The sequence below is a fragment of the Lacerta agilis genome, chromosome 14 (genome assembly GCF_009819535.1).
Source record: "Lacerta agilis isolate rLacAgi1 chromosome 14, rLacAgi1.pri, whole genome shotgun sequence".
Taxonomy (NCBI): Eukaryota; Metazoa; Chordata; class Lepidosauria; order Squamata; family Lacertidae; genus Lacerta; species Lacerta agilis.
This window is the reverse complement of record NC_046325.1, coordinates 18261333-18277586: the sequence shown is the minus strand read 5'-3', so window position 1 is coordinate 18277586 and position 16254 is coordinate 18261333. Positions and strand designations below refer to the sequence as shown.

Genomic DNA, 16254 nt, shown 5'->3' with positions numbered 1-16254 from the left:
ATACAATGTAAAAGCTCTTCACCGCTAGGGTTAATTTTGACTCATCCAGGAGGTTCCTGCCCACTCCTTGGGATTGCAAATGGGAAGAAGAGCAGCGTGGTGGTGCGCGCAGAGAAGCAACAGGCCTGCGTGGTATTTTGGAAAGGTGACAGTTTTCCTCTGGAATCCTTGGAATGAGCAGAGGAATTAAATTAGCAGCAGTGAGTCAGTTCCACGAGGGGAGGAGCCGAGGGCTGGAAGGGGCGGGGCTTAGTGTTCACACAGGCCACGCACACACACACGCACACACCCTGCCAAGCAGGAAACGGGACCAGGAAAGGGCGCGCGATACCTTTCTTGGGGGACCGGGTGTGATAATGCTGCAAAACAGGGAACGACGCACAAGTTAACTTCCTCAAGATGCGGGCAGGGTCACTTGTTTAGAATAGATTCTAAAGCAAATTCGTGGAGGGATAAATTAGCTTTAAATTGCTTGTTGTTGCTGTTCAATCGTTCAGTCGTGTCCGACTCTTCGTGACCCGAGCACGCCAGGCCCGCCTATCCTTCACTGCGTCTCGCATTTTGGCCAAACTCATGTTAGTAGCTTCGAGAACACTGTCCAACCATCTCATCTCATCCTTCTCCTTGTGCCCTCCATCTTTCCCAACATCAGGGTCTTTTCTAGGGAGTCTTCTCTTCTCATGAGGTGGCCAAAGTACTGGAGCCTCAGCTTCAGGATCTGTCCTTCTAGTGAGCACTCAGGGCTGATTTCTTTGAGAATGGATAGGTTTGATCTTCTTGCAGTCCATGGGACTCTCAAGAGTCTCCTCCAGCACCATAATTCAAAAGCATCAATTCTTTGGCGATGGGAGATAGTAATGTTAAATGTCTGTTGCATTTGTCTTTCAGAACAAGAAACTGCTTCTGGAGAAAGAAAACTCAAAGTGTAAAATCAAAGACCTGTTTACAAAGAAGGCTAAAATGAAGGTACTTTAAAATATCCATGTTCAACTAGTTTGTCAGATGACTGCTGTTTTTGTAGTATGAATTTGTGACTATAACTTGAGGGCAGCTATTTGTATTATGCTTTCTTCTTGCAGTCCCAGATCTCTGAATATGAAAACCTTATCTCCTGCAAAGATGCTGTCCTAAATGAGGTGAGGTATATATAGGAAAAATGACAAATTGGAATAATAAGAGTCCTCCAGTTCACACACATGCACACACTTCCCAGGCGGGGAGAGTCATTTCCTGGATTTTTTAATCATGGTGGACTTTTGACAATATGGTACATGCCAGTTTCACTGGAATCATAAGTCACCACCTAATGGTCACATGGCAGAAATGCAGCCATTGTTCTTATGGAAGCGAGTAGCTTCCTGGCCATGAGAGCCAGTCACAGGAATCCAGTGTTTATATTACAGGGCTGCTATACAGTGGGTTCCAAACTTTCTGCCTCCAGAAAACACTTTAATCTGCGATTTACTTTCTTTGTTGTTTTGTTTTTGCGGAGGGACCTCTGCATATCTGCTACAGTGCCTCCACTGTATTCTGGGATGTACGCTAGCATGGTCTGCTCTTCTAAGGCCTAGCTGTCACCCTGTGCAAAATATTGATAGAGTGATTCTAAACAATTCATTCAACTCCCTTCTGTGGCTATGTCCTGCAGGAGAAGACTTTAGGGTTACAGTTGCCAACTTGGTTACTGAACCCTGCTCCTGTGCTCTTAATGGCAGCTTGTTCTGCAGCTATTAGCAAGTGATAATGCTTGACTTGCGAAGTAAGGGATAAAGGGACGAGGGTGGCACTGTGGGTTAAACCACAGAGCCTAGGGCTTGCCGATCAGCTCAGTCCCTGCTCCTGCCAACCTAGCAGTTTGAAGGCACATCAAAGTGCAAGTAGATAAATAGGTACTGCTCCAGCAGGAAGGTAAACGGCATTTTCCGTGCACTACTGTGGTTCGCCAGAAGCAGCTTAGTCATGCTAACTAAGCTGTATGCCGGCTCCCTCGGGGGTCCCTTTACCTTTACCTGTAAGTAAGGGTTTGCTTAGTGAACACTGTCACCAGCTAATAATACCTGCAAACCACACTGCTGTGAAAAGTGGTTCTGTCTGGTTAGTTAGCAACCCAGTTCAAGTCTCCGAGGAACACAGATTGAAAATGACCGTGGTAGGCTTCAGTAATGAAAAGCAGCCTTCCCCAATCTGGGGCCCTCCAGGTGTGTTTTTTTTTGGGGACCAGAACTTCCACCAGCTCTATAAACAGCACACTGCTCTTCAAAGATCTGTTACTATCTGAGTTTTTAATAGCACTACTTGGGCTCATCCACATTTCCATTTGTCCTGTTACCTAGGAAACTGGGGCTCAAATGGTTTTCTGCTTGACCAACACTTTCTAGGCATGAATTCGAGCGATTTCCCCCTTGTCCTGCTCCTTTCCCGGGGAAATCCTGCACTTCAGTGCTAAATTGGAGCAAAAGAAAACACAAATTGCCACTGTTGTCCCGGGGAAAAGCAATGGGACAAGAGGAAGCGTGGGTATGTCGGGATTGACTCTAAACATGACTTCCCCCAAAGAACCCTGGGAATTGTAATTTAAAGGTGCTGGGACTTGTAGTTCTGAGGGAGAAACTACAGTTCCCAAGATATTGAGAGGGGGCATATGCTTTACATGTATGGTGTGTAGTCAGCCATAGAGTTCTTCCTGCCCTATTTGATGCCCACTGGAAATCTGTGAGGTAAATTTGGCCGAGAGACTGTCCCAAGATCACCCAGCGAGGTGCAGGGCTGGGAGGGTGTTTTGAACCCTCACCTCCCAGGTCCTAGTTCAACACTTTAACCACCACACCACCACACTATGACCACCATTGGCCACTATGACTTAATAGAAATTCCATGTCCACAAGCAATATGCCCTTCAGGCCCTGTGTGTGGTCTAGATGGACCTAGGGCTGATCCAGCAGGGATCTCCATAAGTCCTCCTTCAAAGATGTTTGCTTTCAGTCCTGTGCTTTTAATGTTGAATATCTTGGCCTTTATTGTGTGCTGCTTTTCCTTTTTTGTAAGTTGTGCTGGGTCCTTATCGGTAGCAGCTGGGTTTAAATGTGTGGATGATGAAGAGATGTGGGGATCTGGTCCTTTGGATTACTGGAGGCAGAGGGAGAAGACACTGAGGTGGACATTTGTGCAATCCTAACCATATATACTCAGAAGTAAGACCTATTGAATTCAGAGGTGCTTACTTCCAGGTAAGTGGAGTTAGGATTGCAGCCTTCACTTGCCTTCCTGGGCTTTGAAGGCCCAGCCCCTCTGACCTAAAAGCCTTGCTTCTTCATATTCTGCAGTGGGGCCTGACTGTTTCCTGAACGGTGAGGCGAAAGCGCTCTTGACATGCTCAGAAGTGTCCTTTATTGTTACTTCATATGTTCCATCTAGTGCTGAACTCTGTGGGATTCACGTTATGTTCTGGAGTCAACCCTAGCTCAAACTAAACACTGCAAATAGGGCGATGGATGTAAGGCCTTCTAAATCCTTCAAGGGGCCTATGGCAGCTTATGGGAAGGCCGTAAAAAGACATCCCACACATATACTGTATGGCTCTGTGTGGAGAAACAGCTGCTCTGCCCTGACAGATGTCAGGCAAAGCTGGCACATTCTGGAACCGGAACCTTTTTTCAAATGGGCTCCTTGTCAGAAACTGACCGACGGGGAGTTCTGCTTAGTTACAGGCTGGCTAGTGAATCGAGGGGGTTAAGTAGAGGTGGGCTGCAGCCCCTGTGTGGGGCAGAGGGGTGGCTGACCCCAAAGGGTGTGGGTGCCGAGAAGGGGTGGGTGTGAGGAGGGTGGCAGACCAATATCAGAGGTTGTTTTAGGGGCTGTGCTGGACGCTGGTGCCATGGGGGAGGGGGCACCACAATAATGATGTAAATGGAGTGAAAGAGGTGGGGGGGCAAATTTTAGCATCGCACAGGGTCCTCGCCGAAATTTGAGATCCCCATTTTTCCTCATGGACCACCCTCCGCTGGAACACGCTTAGTCTATTGGTGTGACCACCTCAGGGCAGATCCACACCATACATTTAAAACACACAACTCCACCCCCCAAAAAAAATCATCTTGGGAACTGTAGTTTGTTAAGGATGCTGGGAATTGTTGCTCTTGAGCATGGTAGCTACAGCTCCCAGGATTCATTGGGGAAATCATGTTATTTAAATGTGTGTTAAATATATGGTGTGGATCCACCCTCAGTGTTTCCTGCACTGACTGGCAGCTACCTTTCAGGGTTTCTGACACCTGGTGATGTTAGGGACCTTCTGCACGCACAGCATGTGCTCTGGCCCGACCCACGGCTCTTGGGAGCCCCAAAGCACCTGTAAGGCTACAGGATCCCCACCCTTGCTTTTTTTGACTTGGTTTGCTTGGCATTTGGGGGGAAAGGCCACTGTCCCTTTGGGCATTTAAGCACTGTTCCATGCGGGTTGTTCTGGGGCAGAGGGAAGGGAAGAAGGGTTGTGGGGTTGTGTGGACGCCTGAGTGCAGGAGGGGAGGGTCTGAGAATAGCCGGCAGCCAGGGGCGGTGCCTGCTGGGTTGGCTCCTCTCTCTCTCCCCGATATTTCCCCTTTTCTGCTTCTGCCTTTTGCGCAGGTCTGGCTCTGGCAGCGACAGAATCAGGGATCGGCCCAAGATGCTGCTGCCGCTGGTGTGGGGATTCTGGTGCCTGACAGCTCTGATGCAAGGAAGGAACACAGCATCTGCTGCCTTCCTGCCCCCCAGCGTGGAGAGGCTCTTCAAGGAGTTTCGCAACATCTTTGAGCAGAGCCGGGTAAGGGATGATGATGATGAGAGAGGGAGAGGGGGAGCATCGGATCCACACACACCCATCCCACATAATAGAAGGGATGCTTCAGATGTTCTGTGAGCATCTGTAATGAGTTGTTGTTGTTTTTTTAAAGGGAGGATTCTTGCAATAAACCTGGTATCCTCCAGTCTGCAACTCCCACCAGCCCCAGGTTGGCGGAGGCTGCAGTTTAACACTGCACAGCATCTAGGAATTCTAGAGGGTATCTGCCCATCTTTTACATTTAAAGCCCAAGGAAGATCTCAAATAACTTTTCTCCATCTCGTTCTCATTATCATCTAATTCCCCACAACCTGCTCATTCTTCTTTTTCTTGCTCATGATGCGCTCAGGTTGCATACCCACTATACATTTAAAACACATTTTCCTTCTCCAAAAAGGGGGGGGAGGGACTCCTGAAAATTATAGTGTATTATTGGTGGTGCTGAAAATGGTGGCTCTGTGGGAGTAAACTACAGTTCCCAGGATTCTCTGGGGCAAGTTGTGTGCTTTAAATGAATGATGTGTTCACAGTTAATGTTTTTTGGGTGTGTGCTTTCCCCTGGAGGTGGATGAGAGAGTGTTCCAGTGCTAATTACATTATGGGAATTTAGAATACGATCAATTCCCAGCCTTTGGGAATGTAAAATGTTGATTTCTCAGAGGTTCACAACCAAATCTCTCATGATTTTTAGGTTCAAAAGCTGGGGTTTGGGCGTTAAGAATGCCGAATTCTACATATCTGGAAAGCACAATCCTTAATTTCTGCTTTGAAATTTGAATGCTGAAATTAATACTTTGTGCTGGCATAATAAACCTGTTAAATCTACACTTGTGAGCAATTTCAGACTTGGTGGTCTTATAGAAGTCTGCATCAAAGTCCTGCCCTGACAGCACAACAGCTTGTGAGCATTTTGTGGGTGTGGCATCTTGTCTTGTAACGGTTAATTTCAATTAATTTCCAGACTGAAACTTAAAGTTTAAATCTAAATTGTTTCTGCCTTGCTGCAGAAATCACACTGACCTGTTTATTGTTTTCCTCAATGAGAATTCTTAGAAGCTGCGGAAAGGGGGTGGTTCTCACCTGCAGGCACTGAGGATTCTGCTAGACATCTTGGGCCTTGGCAGTTAAACAGTTAAGTGGTGTCTGGCCAGCCTTCAGAGGGATATCTCATCTGACAGTACCCTGTGATGAAATTGACCAACTACGAACTATTAAGGCTAGCATTGTTGGTAGCTGTTACTCAAATTTGTTTCTTTTTTTAAAAAAATACATTGTTATTTATTTCTTTCAAAAATAAACAGAAGACTAGTAAGAAAACAAACTTATGTTTATTATTATTTTAACTGATTCCTCCGATGAAGGCTACTTTTTGGAGAGAGGGAGAAGATGTTGTTGGGCTTCCAGACCTGTTTATTAATCATTCAACTTGATTTATTTGCATTAAGTTTGTGGGGTGGAATGACAATGATGGCTCTTTATCAATCATTTGTTTGTTTGTTTGTTTGGAGAGGTTATATGGTGGTTGTGTCAAGCAACTGTTGACTCACAGTTTCCCCATCACTTTCCTTACTGTAAAAAGGTCAATTTAGGGTGGGCAAGAGGGTATCTTGCACGGACAGTGAGCGTTTTGCGGGTGGGATCCAAATGCATCCTCAGAGTTTAGGTTTGCAAAATTGAAGTGTAAATGAAATTCACTTTGAAAAAGAAATGGGCTATTTTGTGGCTAAGAAAGTGATGAGGAAATGAGTGGAAAGGTGTGGGATAAAATACCGGAAGACATGCAAACACTCCGAAAGTGAATTGGAATGAACGCAGCACAAACACTCATTGTTGTATAACCTCCCTGCAAACAAATAAAAATGAAAGTTAAATAAAGATCGCGCATAATTAACCTCTGTGTACCTTTTGTCCAGGGGAATCAGGATGCTCAATAAACAGTTCATTTGAAGGGACCTTCTTTCTCCTTTCCCTACACAGTATAAGGATCCGTTTTTGTCTATTGTGTAGGAGGATGTGCTGGGGAAAGACCGGCTTGAGCCCTCTGTTGATATCAGCAAGCTGCCCTCAAACTATCACAACGAGGAGAAGCACCAGCGGAAAGTGGGGAATGCCACTGTGTACAGCCACCGTGAAATCAGCAAAGTGAGTGGGCTATTGAAAACCAAAACCAAAATGAAGAACCATGGATAACCAAGCTCAACTTACCTCACTGGCTGGCAATTCAATACCTGGGGATGCAAGTTCTGATCAATATAGTTGGTGGTGTCTAGGCCGTCCCTATCGTTGGGTAGCCATTTGGGGACAGCAAATTCTAGACTAAATGGCATTTTGTCAGTAATATATAAAATATATGCAAGAGGACAGCTTAGATGCTCAGCCACAGTCAGCAGAACCCCTTTGGCTAGCCTGGCATAGATTTTAGGCCCTGGACTCCCAGTTGCTTATCTGGCAAGGCTGAACCTTGACATGGTTCTTGAAACAAGTTCATGTTTCCTGTCAGCTTTCACCCATTGTGACAAATGGCTCTCTGTGTATATATTGCAACTCAAGCAACCAACCATCCCAACAAAGCCATGGAATAATTTCCCCCCATGTATTCTTTCCCTCCCACAGTCCACCATTGGTATTATAATCTGGTGCATGCTGTTTGGAGACTATGGGTTCTGTCCCATGCTAGCAGACCAACTGAAGTTAATGGACATGACTAACTTGGGTTAATTAATTTCCATGGGTCTAATCTGAGTAGGGCCCCATTGGCACTGTACATTTAAAGTGGCATTATACATCTTTAAACAGTTAGAGCTTCCTCAAAAGATTCCTGGGAAGTGTAGTTTGTTAACGGGTGCTGAGCGTTGTTGGGAGACCTCTGTTGCCCTCACAGAGCTATGATTCCCAGAGTTCCCTGGGAAGAGGAATTGACTGTTGAGCCACGTTGAGAACCACAGCTCTCTCCAGGTGTTGCTAGACTACAACTCCCATAATCCATGACCACTGGCCATGTTGTCTAGGGCTGATGGGACAGGCATAGGCTCTCCACCTCTTTCCTAAGGGGGTCGCAGGTCTAGTGCAGGCACTTGAGGACACCCCCTTGCCCCTGTGAAGCCAAATCAACTGTCCCCATAGCTCTGTGGAGCCTTGCCATGAGGATGTTTCTGCCACCAACCATGCTGCCGCCTCACAAATGTTTAAAAATAAGGAGGGTTGTTCACCTCTTCTGTCGTTCCCATGCAATCTTAATGTTGTTCTCTCAAAATATGCAGATGACTGATAACCGTACAGGAGAGATGGTGTTTTCAGAGAAAACAGTGACTTCTATTGAACAGGCAGACGCCCGCCCAGACGAGGAGGAAGAGGAGGAGGTCAGTGTGCGCTCAGGAGGGTGACAAGCCCACTCACCTTTCCTCAGCTAATTTTTTGGTTGCATGTGACTTGGTGTGCGTGGCAAGCTGTGTGTTAGACTCTACATCCATCCCTCCAGACCTCTCTGCCTGGCCTTTAGACCTCTCTCCTTCAGTGGGCATACTTCATATCCCCCTTGCATGTTTATCCCAGGCTTGAATATGTCTTACAACTCTGATCATGCCTCTCAGCTCCCTGGATGGAGAACAGGGAGGGGTAGAAACTAGCCTGATCTACACAGGTAGGTTTTCACGCTGGGAAGTTTATAAGTAGGGATGGAAGGCTGCAGTTGCCCTGTGCTATCTGTCCCCAGCATTTGATGCTGGCAGTTCAGTTCATCTATCATGACCAATAAACCTTGTTAGACTACTGTACCTCTGCTTTCTCCAAAAGGAGGGATGGATGAACTTCTGGTCCTCTGGATATTGTTGGCGTCACCAGGGGTCAGGGGATGATGGGAGGTGGAGCCCAGTAACATCTGGAGGGCCACAGGTTGCCCCCCTCTTTCTCCCTATTCCCGTAGATTGGTCTTTTCCCTATCCCAGGAATTCCTTTTCCTCTGACCCCCTCTGCTCTCCTGGAGGGGGTAAAAGAATGTGGATCCCCAGCTTGGACAACCTCCCACTTCTCATTCTAAGCATAAAGTCCTCCTTAGGCTGATTCCCACAAACCACTGAGGTAATATCCTCACCCTGGTTGCATTTTATCTGTATCTTTCCAGGAGAAAAAGCCAGTGGCTAGTCAGGAAGAAAATGGCGCTGAGGCAGACAGAGAGAGCACTGGGCTCAGGTTCCTCAAGCTGGGCCCACCCCAGCCTAGGCCTAGGCTGACCTTTCTAATCTTCCGCTTGCCCCAGCATCTTAAGAGCAAGCCCATCCCCGAAGCCAACTGGGAAAAGGAAGAGCCGGCCACTGACAAGAGGCACAGGCTGCTCGCCATTCGGAATGGGCTTTTGACAGCCCCGCACCCCATCAAGAAGAAGGCCCTGCCTGTCACCCCAAACCGCAAGCTCCTTCCACGAAAGCGCCATTTCTTTTTCTTCTGGCGGAAAATGTAAGGCAGGAGGGAAACCTCTAATTTGCCTGGGAAACAGAGAATGTCTCTGTTTTCCTAGCCACTTCCTCTTTCACATCCACAGGGTGGCAGGCTGGGGACAAAATCCTCCTACTGGGGAAAAGAGTTTCTCTCAAAGTCTTGAAATAAAAATATTTCCTTTTGAAAACAAAACCCTGAGAATGAGCAATGTTTTTTTTTTTTTTTTTTTAAAGTTAATGTTATAGAATCTTGAATACAGAATAGCACAGATAGAACCACCTGAATCCTGGCCGGGATTCAAAACAACAACAACAACAACAACAACAACAACAACAACAACAATTCTTCCTGTGCTACCACTGCATGTAGCAGTGCACATAGGCAACATACACAGGTCTCTGCTTGCAAGGAGCTTACAATTTACAATCAACAATGGGAAAACAACACAGGGAGGGAAGCAACATGGGTGACTGCTGTGAAATGTTCTTAAGCCTTGCTACCATCACACCCACACCATACATTTAAAGCACATGGCTTCCCCCGAAGAACCTGGGTAACACTAGTTTACCTATCACAGAGTCCGATTCCCAGCACTGTTAACAAACTACAGCTTCCGGGATCCTTATCGGGAGGGGCGTGTGCTTTAAATGTATGGTGCAGATGTAACTGTGGAAAAGGTAGGTGTTGAATTTGAAGGAAAAGAGAGAGGTGGCAGCAGTTTCACCCTACGCGTAGCTGGTAGCAAGGGAGTATAATTCTTATTATTTCCACAATAATTCCCATAATTCTTCTTACACCTGTCATATTGTCACTGACCTACAAGCTGTAGTAATTGCCAGCAGTGTTCGATATTACACCCTCAAACTTTGAGCAGTTTGTCCTGTTGGTTTCAATGAGAGCAGCCCAACTCCCCCACTGAAATCAAGGGCACGTCAGGTTACTTCAATTTTGCTCTCCTCTTTGATTACGCCCAGCCCTGTTCAGAAATATCATCATTTGGCTCTAAGAAAACAGACTGGAATTGTCTCTGTGTAGAGAGGAAGGAAAAAAGAGAGAAATATATATACACACACCCCTTTCTGGCACTTTCTTCTTGTAGCAGGCTGGGAAATGGTTGGTTATACCTAAAACCTGGCCTGTAAGTTAAATCTATCTGTGCTGGGGCATTAAAAGTTCTGTGCCAAGGTAACCCATTTTTTCCCATCAGTCTTGGTTTCAGGATCACTGTCTACAATCAAAAGGCCTTACAACATGGAATAAAACATTACATTACCAAATATATATGAAATTTCCAAATAAAGATATGCAGAATCATTTCCACACAGAGCAGAATTTGGTATCTGACCAGCTAGATTAAAACATGGAGTTAAATTTGATAGTCACCAGCCCAAGAAACAGCAATCGACTGAATAAATTTGTACTGATTGATGCTCAACATTAAATAAAGATCTTCCCTATGCAATAGAATCACAGAGTTGGAAGGGACCCTGAGGATCATCTAGTTCAACCCCCTGCAATTCAGGAATATGCAGCTGTCCCAAACGGAGATCAAACCTGTGAACTTGGCGCTATCAGCACCATGCTCTTTTGTATTTTCCCCCCTGTAAAAACAATAAAGATTAAATCATTTTTGTTATTGTTTTTACAAAAAAACACGAGAGAGATAATAAACAAGAACAAACTTCCTCCCTCCTTGAGACAGAGTAGAGCAGCTTGTTAATCTGATAACAGGAAGCAAATTCTTGTTAAAATCTGAAAACTCAGTAGATGACTAGCAGCTTCAACAGCAACCTTGTTCGTGGCTTGCTATATAGTTCTGTACCAAGAAAAGCTGTACTCTGCGACTGGAATAAATTACCAAAAAAATAAGCCATACGTTTCTGTGCATGAATGATGAGGAAAGGCAGAAACCTACACAGGGCATTGGCGGCTGGAAATCACTCACCCAAATGAATTTCTGAGGTTTTATCTGGCACTTCACTCTTCCTTTCAAATCGAACAGGTTACATACTAGCATCAAAAAAGGAAACCTGAACTAATAGAGGTTTCCCACATTATGTCTTCTTTTTGAAGAGAAAACATCAAACCACCAAGAGTGCATCTGACTGTCATACCAGACCATACTTAGAACTACGGTATTTTCCAGCTGTGTTTTGTGTGTGTGTATTGTATGTAAGAGTGAGAACTGGAACAATTCTCGAAACGGGTGCTGTGCATTCGAAGGTGACACTCAGCATCCTGTGTTCGCCACAACTGTGAAGGATTCTTGTGAAGATAAATGGCACAAACATTTTAAGACAAACATCTGTGTACTAGAAGTACCACTTCCAAACTGAGGTACTTTGCAGGAGAATTTGTGGCATGTAAGGCAAAACAGCTGGTGTGCCTGAGAGGGATAAGAGGTTTATTTGCAATTTTCTGTCTGTCTTTCACGTGCTCCAAGCACTGCTCGTGTGGGTGCTTTTTGTGTCTGATCTGAATTCTTCCACGAGGTGGGAGAGGTGACAAGATGGCCTCTTGGGGCTGCTGTGTTTTTGTTTTATTTATTACATTTATACCCCACCCTTTCCTCCAAGGAGCTCAAGGTGGCATACTTGGTTCTCTTCCTCCCAATTTTATCCTCACAACATCCCTGTGAGGTAGAGAGACTGTGACCAGCCCACGGTCACCCTAGGGTTTTCATGGCCGAGTGGGGATTTGAACCCTGGTCTCCTGGGTCCTATTCCAGCACTGTAACCACTATACCACACTGGCTCCGAGTTCCACACAAGTGTTGGTAACATTAAAAGCTTTATCAATGGGTTTCTATATACGTAGTTCTCTAGCAAGGCTCTTGATGAAGGCCTCCAGCAGAGCTTCTCCTAGTCCAGGAGCAGTGAAGCTCAGGCTGGCGACCAAATGTGACCTCACAGGCCTCATTAAATAGCCACCAGGACTTTCTGTAGTCTGCACACCCTCCCTGTGAGTTCACCAGCTCTTCACAACCTTCTTGAGTGCTTTTGCCAGCTTCAGAAGATGTGCCCTTGAACTATGGTCCTTGCTTCCCTGCCTGCAGGTTGTATAGGAATCTGGCCTTTGCAAGTCACTGTTGTTGGCCCTACCCCTGGCATGCAGCCCCTGGAAAGCTGCCCAGAAGGGAATGTGGCCCTTGGGCTGAAAACAGTTCCCCCACCCCTGTCCTAGTTCAAGGGAAGCAAGGAATGGGAGAGCTTGGAGCCTGTGCTTAAGTGCACACTTAAATTCCCTATGACTGAATACAATGCTAGTTGGGAATACCTGTATATGGGAAATGGAGCTGTTTATATTCTGGTGTGCATTCAGAAATAAAATTTGCAGTAACCATTAATATTCCAAAAGGAGTAACACTCTATCACCTTATCATACATGTAGAGCAAACTATGGGAAACTTACAGGTTTGAGCTGAGGTAGGGAGAAGTCCCATACTAGTAGCCAGCTAAGATGCTCCACAGAAGCCAACTTTTAGCCCTTTTGAAACATGTCCTTCCTCTCCAGCAGGAATGTGTGAGTGACAGCGACTGCCAAAAGGACCAGTTCTGCTTTAAGTCCTTCCTTACTTCCTGGTGCCAGCAGTGTAAGGTCAAGAATACAGTGAGTATGCTCAACTTTGCTGCCAGAACTGTCCCTGGAAAATATTTCTACCGCAGAAAGGGGTATTTACATTCTAAAACGAGAGGCACCAAAGCAAAAGTCTGCCAAGAAGTCCTGCTTTCTACTTTCCACAAGAGTGGTGGCAACCTGCAGTCCTAGTCTGCATGTGGCCCTCTGCCTAATTTCAAAAGCTCTCTGAATGCGATCAGTTCAGGCCTCTGGCAAGAGGAATCTGCCCTTTGCCTGACAGACAGCCTGCTGGCCAGGAAGAGAGCAAGAGTGAGAAAGAAAAAGGGGTCTCAGAAAAAGAGAGAAAAGGGCATTTGTCCTGTGCAGTTTTGGTGCTGGTCTGCTCATATTTTGAAATGCAAACACAGAAGCTGGCCTTTTGAGTAGCATATCCTGAGTAAATAAAATAAGGCAGGGTCTTTTCACTGGTAGTGCCTTGTATCTTAAACGAATTTTCTAGTTTTGAGCTTCAAAGAATAAATGCTGTGCCATCATCATGCTTCACCTCCTAGATGCTGTGTCGTCATCATGCTTTGTCTCCTAGATATGCTGGAAGGACAGGGAATGCTGTCTGGGATACCTATGTGTATGGGGCAGGTGTGCAAAAGGTGTGAGCCGTGGTGAGAGTGGAACAAGATGTGACCCACACCAGGACAAGTGTGCTCAGGGGCTGTGTTGCACCGCCAGCAACTGTAAGATGGTTTTTATGTACTCATGCCTTGGGCGTGATAATCTACTTCCTCCTACCCTCGGATTTGGGACCAAACTGTGATGTTGACTGCTTTACTTGGAGTTGTGTGAAAGCTTTTTAGACTGAAAGTACCAATTCCTGGGGACTATAATCCAGCTTGAGACCACGGTGCACGTGGAGAGGCATTTAACCTTTGCCTCTCACACCATGGTCCTGATATAACCCCTGTCCTCATAATCACAATTAGTAAGCCAAGAACAGGCTTGTGTTTTGTTTGGGCTACTGAAACAAACCACAGGACTGGATTTGCACATAATGCGAAGAGACTAACTATGGTTTAGCTCCCAGTAGCATGGCAGAAGCAGGACAAGGAGAGGAGCTAAGTGGCTGAATTTTTCTAAATGTGCACCAGTATAGTAGCTCATTCATGCCACGACATAGTTTGTCTTAGAATTACGTGTGAACCAATCCAGTGTATTTTGTATAGCAGATATTCCAGGCAGATTTTACTTTATGGATTTTCTTCACATAATCCTTTATAATCTCTGTCCTGTCTCCAACACAGCTCTCTCATTCCCAGTCTGCACTCCTTATCCAAAGGAAGGGGAAGTATGCCAGATTCCCACCAGTTCCCTCTTTGGACTGATGGGTTGGGGCAGCTTCACAGCCTTTCCCAGACCTAGCCAGTATTGCCCATGTGCCCAAGGGCTGAAGTGCAGAGCTAAAAGGTAAGGAGGATTCTGTCTCTGTAGAATTCTTCACAAGGGAAAGCTGCAACTAAAGACTGTCTGTTTTGCATTGTTTTAGTTTTGTTTTAAGTGTATCTGCTGTTTCTTGTATTTTTAACTAGGTTGGGTTTTTGTTTTTTTGTGTTTTGCTTTTTATTGTACATCACATTAAGACAGTTGTGCAGAAGGCAGTTAATAAATTAATTACAATAATAATACCCCAATGAACCATGTGCTAATAAAATTGTACTCTGTTTTGCAAGACTGATTTAAGATAAAATAAATGAAGTCTTATATTATTGCATTTGCTCCACATATTGTTTTAGGATACTCTGCAAGATGCAATTAATGTTGATTGGAATGGGATGATACATACACACACACACACCATATTTTTCCATGTATAAGATGCCCCCATGTATAAGACGCCCCCTATTTTTAGGGACTCCAATTTAAGAAAATTGGGGGGAGATTGCCGCGTGTATAAGATGACCCCCCCGTTTTTCACATCATTTTAAAGTAAAAAAACCTAGTTTTATACACGGAAAAGTATTGTGTGGGTGTTTATATATGTGTGTGCGCTCTCTCTCTCTCAGTGCTTTTTTCTGGGGGGACGCATACCCCTAAACATTTTGTGAGTCTACGTTTGGCCTCATTGAGGGGCAGTATTTCAATATGAGTAGGAAAATGAGAGTACCCCTAAACATTTTTTTAGAAAAAAACCACTGAGTGTATAAATATATTATATGTGTGTGTGTGTGTGTGTATATGAGAGAGAGACAATCATTCAGCCTTGTCAACCAGTTGCTTTCTCTCCTAGATATACAACAGTTTCCACATGTGAAAATTCAGAGAACAGTGTGGATATTAGTAGACCAGACCAACAGCTCTCTTTCTACCAGCCAATCCTGATGCGTCGTGACAAAGAGGATGCTTCTTATGATGACTCTGTGCAAGATGGCCAACCGGCATTAGTCAATCTGCCCAGAGCTCCTTATTCCATGGAAGATATTGGCCAACCAAAGGGGCTCAGTGAAGACTATGATGAGAAAAGGCAGTTGCCATGGGAGGAAGATATGGCTGATCCCAAACAAGCAGATTTCCAGGAACTCAAGCAATTGGCCAATGAAATGGGGCAGTACATTTGGCCTGGCTTTTACTAATTAAATTGTTTTTGGCCCATGATTTACATAGCTTGTTCCTCTTCAATGCTTGCAACCCTTTTTATGCCTATCGTCTTAATCTCTGTACTTTCCCTCATAATCCACTTATTTCTAGATTCCATTCAGCAAAAAAAGTTTTTGTTAATTAAATCATTCACACCAGTAGCTGTGCAAATGTTGCTTTGTTCGCAATGCAGATTTATTCATTTAAGGTATTTATACACTGCTTAATTACCAAAGTCTCTTATTCTTTACACTGAAGAAATTTATTCAACAGTGGGAACTGTTAAATATTTATAACTAAAAATAACATCTGCATTCTGAAAATCCCATCTTCCTTACACTTTTAGGGTAATGGTTCTGGGCACCACAGTTCAAGAAGGATACTGACAAGCTGGAACGTGTCCAGAGGAGGGCAACCAAAATGGTCAAAGGCCTGGAAACGATGCCTTATGAGGAACGGCTTAGGGAGCTGGGTATGTTTAGCCTGGAGAAGAGAAGGTTAAGGGGTGATCTGATAGCCATGTTCAAATATATAAAAGGATGTCATATAGAGGAGGGTGAAAGGTTGTTTTCTGCTGCTCCAGAGAAGCGGACACGGGGCAATGGATTCAAACTACAAGAAAGAAGATTCCACCTAAACATTAGGAAGAACTTCCTGACAGTAAGAGCTGTTTGACAGTGGAATTTGCTGCCAAGGAGTGTGGTGGAGTCTCCTTCTTTGGAGGTCTTTAAGCAGAGGCTTGACAGCCATCTGTCAGGAATGCTTTGATGGTGTTTCCTGCTTGGCAGGGGGTTGGA

General features: G+C 45.1%; 1 protein-coding gene across 9 annotated transcripts; it reads left to right on the top strand.

Annotated features, from left to right (window-relative positions):
- The first annotated feature begins 17 nt into the window (after nt 1–17).
- On the top strand, nt 18–15473 carry DKKL1 (dickkopf like acrosomal protein 1). Of its 9 annotated transcripts, none has more exons than XM_033171268.1 (8): nt 18–145; nt 4624–4801; nt 6827–6961; nt 8080–8178; nt 12767–12862; nt 13416–13563; nt 14128–14290; nt 15111–15473. In XM_033171268.1, exons 2-8 carry the CDS (start codon nt 4664–4666, stop codon nt 15451–15453), a joined length of 1122 nt encoding a protein of 373 aa, XP_033027159.1. In that variant the 5' UTR covers nt 18–145; nt 4624–4663; the 3' UTR covers nt 15454–15473. The 9 variants fall into 9 exon arrangements, with proteins under 9 accessions (XP_033027159.1, XP_033027161.1, XP_033027160.1 ...); XM_033171270.1 differs by lacking the exon at nt 18–145 and adding an exon at nt 178–200; XM_033171269.1 differs by lacking the exon at nt 18–145 and adding an exon at nt 2652–2717.
- The last annotated feature ends 781 nt before the right edge of the window (nt 15474–16254 follow it).

Excerpts from the sequence above, each read along its gene's own strand:
- DKKL1 (XM_033171264.1), top strand. The coding sequence starts at position 3,658 with ATGGGCTCCTTGTCAGAAACTGACCGACGGGGAGTTCTGCTTAGTTAC. Across the intron at positions 6,962-8,079 it reads GCCACCGTGAAATCAGCAAA|ATGACTGATAACCGTACAGG; the intron begins GTGAGTGGGCTA and ends CAAAATATGCAG. Across the intron at positions 8,179-12,766 it reads ACGAGGAGGAAGAGGAGGAG|CAGGAATGTGTGAGTGACAG; the intron begins GTCAGTGTGCGC and ends CTTCCTCTCCAG.